Genomic DNA, 9,376 nt, shown 5'->3' on the forward strand with positions numbered 1-9,376 from the left:
ATTGATTGATTATCCTCATCCTTACCACATACTGACAAATAGTGAGAAATTAAGCAACATATGTTGACACCCCCGTTTTTTTTGCATCAATGATATGTTTGGGGTTTTTTTAAATGATGCCAATCATATGTTGTGTCCACAGATATTAGAGGCATGATCTCAACCCAGGTGAATACCTATTCAGATTTAATGTGTGTGATGTAGTTTTCTCCACCAACAATATCAAAACAATAAATGAGGAAATGTTTATTAAATGAAGAATGGATTGAGAAATGTGTGCCAAATTGGATGGAAGCTGCTTTAACAGCTTGTTCCTGTAAGCCCTCATTCCCAGGTTTGAGTGCTCAGCTGCTCTCATTGTCTTCACTTCATGAGGAATTAACCCCTCTACCGTTTCACCCTATATTAACCCATGCCTTACTGATGAAACCTACAGGTTGAAGATTCCCACCACATTGTGCAGGAAGAGTCTGGAAGGAGTTCAGGAATATTGTTGTGAATGCAGTGTGCTGCAGCAGGTGGAGTTATGTTGTGCTCCATGAGGTCTTTTTCAATACTGATATTTGCACATGTTCGTTAGTGTTTGTACATGTGGTATCATTTATGTGTGTGGAAGAAGAAAGAAAATAGAATTCAACACTTGTAATCCTAACAGAGCCTTTCCCAGGGAAAATGACACACGAAACCAAGTTTTAGTATGAATATTTAATAATTTCTTACATTTCTGAAAATATTTCAGAATTAGAATATTAAGGATTTGTTTCCAGTCTTCCATGCATCCCACAAAGACAAAAAGACATTTTCTAAAACCATCTAAAATGTTTGATGGCTGGTTATCTTAGCATGTTTTACACCATATTGGATATACTGATACAGGTATTGGTTTAAGGTCAATGTAATTTTTTTATAACACAGGCACTCCACATTGATAGTGACATTTAAATCTGTTATTGCTTGTTTTGTACACGTTAACTGTGTGTTTTTCCATTTAGAAGTCTCCCTTCATGCTACATATCAGATTATAATAAGTATCCAAGTAGTGTAGTATTTCCGAGCAGGCAGTAAAGACAGAGGACAAGGAGGATGCCACAACATTATGTGCATTCTCAAAATGTTTGCACAGGTCAATGGACCAGTGAGATCTGGCCTCCCACATTAAACCAGACAACATGGAACACCTCCACACTGGTGGATCTGCTGCTGTATCTGTTCTGCTGCTGGTACCACATTAAATGAATGAATCAAACAGCATCAAATCTGCAGCCAACTCCACTGCATTGAGTTTGACCCTAACACCAAAAAGCTAGCATGTTGATGACATGACATGTACGTTTACCTGTTGTTTTTTTTCCTTTTCAAATAATGAACAGCCCATTATGGCTGATCAATCACCAATCTTTTCATATTGTTATACAACAGGATACATATTACCCCCCACTAGATGTACATTTTAAACTCCCGGGACTATCTGGATCCAGTGGATCACCTTTTTTTCCCCTTCTGGCCCATTCTTTTCTTGATATCATCAAAATTCTAACAAAAATGAAATCAAAAGTCTTTGAACATTTGGACGCGATTACATAACCTCCAACTATCATTCATGTAGGTAACTATTAGCTGGGTAAGTCATCTCTTTGATTGCAGCTGTGTGGGTCTTCCTTCCTACTCTTGGAGGTAAAACCTGCCCTCAAGGGGCTTTATGAGAGAGGATGAAAGAGTACCCCCCGCCCCTCCAGTAATATAAATCAACAAACACACAGCCCTGGCCAGCAGATGTTAGACAAATCAAGACTCTCCTTGGTTGACACCTGTTTTTTTTAAAGTTTGAACTGTTGAACTTTTTAAGTAGATGAAGTGACATTGGAAGTTCTCTGCCGGGGGCCTTAGCTGCCCCGTCTCTGCAGTGAGCTTTTGTGTTGATGCGCCTCATACTGGTTGTAATGACAGATATGGGTCACAGTTCCTTTGTAAAGGCTCACATAAACTACTCAAGATCACAAGGATGAATGGGAGGTTCAGTCTGGAACTTTTTCTTTGCCTCCTCAACTAGCAGCACAGTCACCGCTGCAACCAGCGGCCCTAAACCACATCAGTGTTAAACCACACTGTGTGGCCCACTAATTGCACATCACATGGAGCCAGTCTCCATGATGAAAGCTCGACGTGTTGGCTTTGGTGTCAGTTCTAATATGTAAAGCAGATGTGTGTTTAATATCAAAGCCCATCAGTGGTTCTGTAGCACTGTCTGGTTAAATGGCTTTAGATGTTGGATTTCCACTGGGGCCACCCACATTCAGGAGATATTCCTGTAAGTATGCTCAGTATGAATCTGCTGTCTACAGAACAAACCTGAACCATCTTCCTGGTCTTGACAGCACAACTGAAAGCAGAAACATTCTTGATAAACTGTGATACTAACCGCTACACATACTGTAGCGCTGGTGTTTCCACAAGCAGCGCTTTGACCCAGCAGTGTGACAAATATTGTTTAAGACCCAAACGCTGACGTCCATGTTGTATTTGTGTGAAAACAGTAATCAGCAGCAGCAGAGAGTTGGCTGTAACTATCAGCGTTAGCTTCCAGCTAAAACCTCTATCTGATTATGTCCTGGCCTTTTTCAACAACTAGCTTGGATTCCAGTTCAGCCGCAGCCCAACTGATTACAAATTCAGACACATTCACAGGATGATTACATGCAGCTTAAGCTAAGACCTGATGAAACCACCGACGTCCTTTTTCAACCTGCAGTCACTCAATGTTCTGACATGATAAGGATGCTTCCAAGTGGAAGATGTGTTGATTAGATCATTGCCAATCCAATTGCCAATGGAGTTGTTGACATGTTGTGTGTGTATGTGCGTGCGTGCGCGTCTGTGTGAGACATGGTGTGTGTGTGTGTGTGGGGGGGGGGACTAGAGGTATATTTCATTGTTTCTTAATGCAGTGATTACCTTTTCTCAAGGTTTTGATTTCTAAACCTTGGAAAATACTATAGATTCTTGAGTAAATTTCCTCCGGGGTTAATAAAGTATCTATCTAAATATCCAAATTGTCCAAACTGATATTTTGTCCATCTAACTGTAATCATTTTCTGAAAATCACTTAAATCATTTTCCATTAGTCTCACCAAATATCACAAATACTGTATTGTAAATTCCTTTGCTTTTTACAGTGATTTTTTTATAGATGTTTTAGTTTTTTAATAGTATTCTACCTGTGCTCATCTACATATTTCCAAAAGACTATTCTCTACTCTGGGTTCACAGAGGAATGGGAGACATGTCCTGTACTGATGAGCTCATGTTTTCACGTTTTTCTGTTTGTTAGAAGTTTTGTCACAAACACTGCTTGATGGAAATACTTCTTTTCTTGAATAAATTAAGAAAATAATTTCCCAGTTTGGGTTTAAATAAAGTATATCTATAACTGTTAAACTAATAAATATACCAATGTGACTCCATGATGATGTGTGCCCTCTGTGTGCTGTCTCTTTGACATTGGTTTGAGGGATATCAGGAGAGATGTCTGCTTGCTGTTAAGTGCTGCCCGTCCAGAGTCAATGCTGGGGCTGACATTTAAGCACAGCGCTTTTTAATTGCTGCAGATTTGTTTGACCTCAAAGGTTCAGGCTGTTGATTTCAGGCTACCTGATTTTGCTGCATGAAATAACAACCATTACTTTATCAGGGCTAAAAATGAAAAGGATTGCTGTGTGTCTGATATCTCTGATTCATCACTGAATCCATGATCCTATGCTTTGTCTGAGGCAAACCACTATCAGTTGGTCGCCAGCAATCATCACTGTTCACGCGCTGACATGTCCTTTATCATTAGGAAAGTTTCAAATTTACTCGTACTATATTCTAACCTGACAGGGTTTTAATTTTACTGATGAACATAGTTGCAACTTTTTGTTATGCTACAGTCACAACGTGTTACGTGTCTTTTGAATTGCTGAAAAATAAACCCTATTCCAATATTTCATATATTTATGTATTATATTTACATATTTCTGGTTACTCTTACAAAGCCCTGATTGGACAATCACTTTTAGGGGCAGAGTTTAGCAAATTTTAATTTCCTGTTATCAAATGTACCTAATTTTTAATCACATATTAGTTGTCATTAGGCGAAAAAAGGCAAAGTAATTGAACAATTTCTAAACTGTTGCTTTAGTTTTAAATTCCCGTTGGCAATAAAGTCCCTAATTGGACAACACTGAGCAGTCATTTATTTTGACCCCAGGCTTACGCTAATCTGCTCATGCTTTGCAGCAGCACAGGAAAATGTTTGAGAAACATTGGATGGACTGAGCCCAGCTTCAAAGAGTGTTGGAAAGTTGTTGGCTCCAGTTTTGCTGGAGATATTCAAGTTACATAAGGTCTTCCCCCTCGCCTCCTTTTTCTCTCCCCTCCCTCTTTTGTGTTGCACAAAAGAGTTCTGTAAACACACACACACACACACACACACACACACACACACACACACACACACACACACACACACACACACACACAAAGTCAGTCAGTGTGGAATGGCAGACTTCCAGAGAGGGGCTCCAGTGTCGCTGTTTCAAAGAGCTCTTTGCTCGCTGTCCTTTTGATGCTCACTCCCCAGCAGCAGTGGAGCAGAAAGGCCGGACCTCCATCTTTGATATGAATTTGTTCCTCATTCTCCACGCTGTCCCCGCAAGTCTCCTGATTAACTCTGTAAAAGGCCTCCTAATGTTACTACTACATTACAAAATCAGTAGGATACCTGTAGGCAGTAGACTGTCGCTCAGTTCAACAAGCTGCAGAGCAGAACGGGCAGCTTTTACACCTTTCAAGTTGAATGATACACATCTAAGTTTAGACCACATAACTGACAGACTCATAACTTTATCCCTTGTCAATACAGATGTACATCTAAGGGCATAAATCAATGAAGACTGAAAACACCCTCATAAACCCCAGAAACAAAACTAAGAGTCAAAAGGTTTTAACACTTTTTTTTATTTTTACTTAAAACAACTAGAAAGCCTCGGACTCAAATTCTATCCATCTGTTTCTTTCACTACCAGAAAACACAGATAAAATATTTCACAAAGTTATTCCATGTGAGACTATGAAATTAATTCACATTAAATTTACCATAAAATTAACTTTTGTTTTATCAATTTAAAAAAGTGAGTTGAACCTTGGGGACATATTTCGTGTGAATGTTAATCATGTGCTCGTATAGCCATAGATTTCGTGCAGCATTCGTTCTAGCATATGTTGCTTTGGATAAAAGCGAGATGTATGGTGAACCAGTGATGCGATCAGGACTAGAAGGTTTCACATGAACCTGCCAAATCTGGATCACATTATAAATAACTAAGAGCTCTCCATGCGCTCTGCTGAGGACATGTGCTGCACTCAGAGCAGAGCTATTACCACCTCTTCATTGGAGAGTGTCCCCTCTCACAGCTCAAGTCATTTACTCTGCACAGCAGGTACTGCAATTTGTATAAATGGTGTGTAGTCACTATCCTCATAGACACAAGGGTTTGGAAAATATGTCTGAAAAATCTAAGGTCTTGGGGGGTTTTTTCACAGCGCTGTTATTCAGACATTTCCTGGGATGTTTCTAGGGGGAAAAATGTTAAGGATGGACTAAATTTCACTGAAATAGTGGTTCCATGGAATGGAGTGAAGTTTGTCACCTTGCGCTGTAAAAAAACAGTTATTGGTTGAAGTTTAATTGACCAAATGATGATCAAATTAATCAGAAAATAAGCAAAACATCTGCCCATGAATCGATTAGGAAATCAGCTGTCAGTTCAAAGTCACACTTTGTTCTATCTACTGTAGATGTGTGACTTTTCCTCTCATGATTTCACATGCTCTTCACACGTGTGCGTGCCTGTCTATGTGTGTGTCTGTGTGTGCATGCGTGCACGTGTGTTCATGGTAACAGATTTGTACCTTTGTACCTCTATGGTTTTCTGTTGGTAATTTTGAACTTTCAGTTCACCTTTTAAGTCTTGGAGCAGTACGGTTCAGGAATGCAGCATATATGTGTCAAAACTGTGAGCTTGTGTGTCTGCACAACTACTGTGTGTGTGTGTGTCTGTGTGTCCATACAACCACAGCGTGTGTGTGTGTATGTAACATTCCAGTCTGTGTTAGAGGTATGTGAATTACGTCTTACAAGGAGAGAATGTGAAGAATCTGCTGCCATGAGAATGTTGCTCTTGTTTACTGACACAGTAATGAAATGGAGGATTGTGTGTGTGTGTGTGTGTGTGTGTGTGTGTGTGTGTGTGTGTGTGTGTGTGTGTGTGTGTGTGTGTGTGTGTGTGTGTGTGTGTGTGTGTGTGTGTGTGTGTGTGTGTGTGTGTGTGTGTGTGTGTGTGTGTGTGAGAGAGAGAGAGAGAGAGACAGATGAGAGATGTTCACAAGTTGCTCCCACTTTTGTGTCAGAACTCTTTTAGCTGTGATCCTGAGTCATTCAAACCAAAGCTATCGGTGCATTAAGCCAAAATTGTAATGTTTTTAATTGTTTCCATGTCACTAAATGTAATTTCTATTCATCAATTTTTAAATTTGAGCATTCATATTTATGATCTAATCAGTGCTGCCTCAGAGCCTGTACAGCCTCCTGTGTTTCTATGAGACTGTACTAAGTCGTATAGAATCCTGATTTCCCAGTAGCTTTGTAACTTCAAGTGGCGTAACAGTTTTTTTTTATTATTATTGTCACTTAAATAGTTTGATATAATCTTGAAGCTACGCTGTTGATGACTGAACTCTACAAAAGAAACTGTTGCAAGTGAAGATGGAAAATATAGTAAAGGGACCTTGAGTTAAGTTTTGTTGACAACATGATGTCTTTAGTAATGATGTTCTTCATGTTCAATGTGTTTGTGTCTTTTTTTCTATTAGATTTGGGACATGAGCGATGATGAGAGCATCTAAAGAACTGCAGGAACAAGCCTGAGCCTCGTGAAATCTCCTATTTACAAGGACAGGGAAGCTGCAGAGACCAGCAAACAGGGTTAAAACTAGCTTATTCACAACCAAGCACTGATTTGAAGATGTACTCAGAGAGCTTTAAAACCTATTACTGTATTCATTTGAATTCGACATCCATTTGAAGAGGACCTTCAGAAAAATGCAGTCATTGTGCTTTTTTCTCCTAGAATATTCAGTGATTTTCTTTTTTCATTGTTACACTGGGAACAGAGTCTGAGCTTGAACAAGTTAGTTTTTCCACTTTTGTTTGTATGAAGCTGTTCTATGTGTGTAATCAAATGTTTACATGTCTTGTTTTGGAATCTGTTGCATCCATGACCACAAAGCATACTGAAAGCATATTTACAGTATGCTTTCTTTTTTCTTTTTACTTTTTTAACACAATGCTTTAAGCTTAAATGAACTGTCAGGTCCAGGCCCTCCAGCGATGCATTCATGAGTTTTCCAAAGCATCCTTTTGCAAGACATTGATGTAAATGATCTAATCAATCATTAGGTCGGAAAAGAGCTAATATTAAAAACACAAGAACGTGAGTGACGACTCATCAGATCCAAGTCCAAGTTATTTGTGCAGCAGCTGAGCCGTGGCACTGAACATGGACACCGTTGACACCTTCACCTTGTTGTAGGCCAACAATTTGAAGAAGTTGACGAATCCTTTTTGTCTGCCAGTTTTAATCTCATTAAACTGATGGTCCAGTTTAATAAAGTGAAATGGGGTTAATCGTAAATTGAAGAAAGACTTAAGTTTTAGAATTGATGCTCAGATGTCCTCAATGTCAACTCTGTACAGTTCTTACTCCTTTCTATTCTCAGAGCTGTTTTTCATTGTCCTGTTTTCATTGAAGTATTTCACCAAAAACTGGAAAAACATGTCTTCACTTGTATTTACATCCCACTTCAAAGTGGTGATATATTGTAATTGTCAGCGTTTGTGTGTTCGAACGTTAGTCCGTCCGTCCACCAAATATCTTCGCAACCGTTGCAGATAGAAAGATAAAACAAAAAGCACATTACTTGGGCGACAAAGGGGATGAAAATGAGATAACCTTGAAATTGAGAAAACTAGGTCAAGGTCAGATTTTAACCTTTGTACACTCAGGAACTGGATTAGATAGAAAGACGAGGGAGAAGGCAAGTGTAAGACCGTAAAGTAGGTCAGAGCACTAGCTTTGATCTTTGACCTATGCAAATAGGTCAGGGTAAAATTTTGAATTCAGGGGTGTCGTGGGTTGTTGCAGTCTAACTGCATGGGTTCTTGTTAATATTGTGATCAGTTTATTGCTATACAGTAGTGCTTTATGTGGAATAGTGTGCCATCACCCCTTTTCTACCAACACGACACAAGAGCAGAGGCCAGTCAGGCGGTGGTTTAAGAGCATTTTATTGTTCATCAAGGCTACTTAACGTACAAAAAGGTGGCCTGCCAAAACCTTTTTAGTAGGAGACACAGAGCCATAAATCCAACTTACGTTTCAGATATTGTTTTTACAGATCAAAGTATTACTACCATTATACATGCTACTTCCACTTCAAAGAGGACCTCATACTGCCATACAATCTGTAGACCCTAAACAGTCATTAAAAGACAACACCCACATTTTTTTTTTTTTGCTTACATGCAGCAGCTGAAGCTTTACCTGCCTTCTAGCCCGTGACTCATGTAGAGTTTTATTTGATTTGTAACTGATATTTGAAATGACCAATAAGATCTGCTGGGCTAGTGGCAAAATTATTGTGTTCCATCGATGTAAAACGTGTTAACGACTGCAGAGGCTACGACAGGACAACCTCGACCTCCTGATGGAACACAAGTAAACATTAGCATGACTGAGACCCAATGGAAGTAGCGATTGTCACCAGCACACTAGTGGCTTGTTGTGGTTTAGATGTTGCTGTGTTCCTGCACTTGAACCTTTACTCTACGACGAACTATAAACAAAAAAGATCAACTTTTTTCACAAAAAAAGAAAATGCAATGATTAAAATATAAGGACAGGGAAACCAACAATTAAATAACTACATATCATTAACAAATTAATTGTTCCTCAAAAAATACCTAAGATTTTTTTTCTCTGTACATTTGTCACGCACAGCGTAACAATGGTCTTATAGTTAGCTATTATAAAAAGTTTTTTTTTACTAAGTGATTTTCCTACAGTGTGTAGGGAGTGTATACTGAGGTGGACAGAGCACCTCCTACCTACACGATGGTAGTGAAATGATAATGAGAAAGAATAATGGAAAAACAAAATCCTCTGGACATTGAGCCCCTCCTGATTTCTTGTATGATCTACATCCAGTCTTAAGCACAAACTAAAGCTAAGTGGAGGGAGAGCCATCGCTGCAAACAGAAGCTCAGCTCCTGAAGTTCTCC

At 39.2% G+C, this 9,376-nt stretch overlaps 2 protein-coding genes across 5 annotated transcripts in view; one reads left to right on the forward strand and one right to left on the reverse strand.

The window, feature by feature from the left end:
* Window positions 1–8,225, forward strand: part of atg7 (ATG7 autophagy related 7 homolog (S. cerevisiae)) — an 85,623-nt gene extending 77,398 nt beyond the window's left edge. For all 4 annotated transcript variants that reach the window (XM_068316317.1, XM_068316318.1, XM_068316319.1 and 1 more), the window contains one exon: window positions 6,910–8,225. In XM_068316317.1, the coding sequence (XP_068172418.1) occupies window positions 6,910–6,942 (33 nt within the window). In that variant the 3' untranslated portion in view covers window positions 6,943–8,225. The remainder of the gene's footprint in view (window positions 1–6,909) is intronic.
* Window positions 8,226–8,366: 141 nt separating this feature from the next.
* The window catches only part of vgll4b (vestigial-like family member 4b), a 21,953-nt gene continuing 20,943 nt past the window's right edge, over window positions 8,367–9,376 (reverse strand). The window contains exon 5 of the mRNA XM_068316322.1: window positions 8,367–9,376. This exon is cut by the window's right edge and continues 3,073 nt beyond it. The gene's annotated coding sequence lies outside the window, so the exon portion shown is untranslated.

Source organism: Antennarius striatus, chromosome 5, assembly GCF_040054535.1.
Source record: "Antennarius striatus isolate MH-2024 chromosome 5, ASM4005453v1, whole genome shotgun sequence".
Classification (NCBI taxonomy): domain Eukaryota; kingdom Metazoa; phylum Chordata; class Actinopteri; order Lophiiformes; family Antennariidae; genus Antennarius; species Antennarius striatus.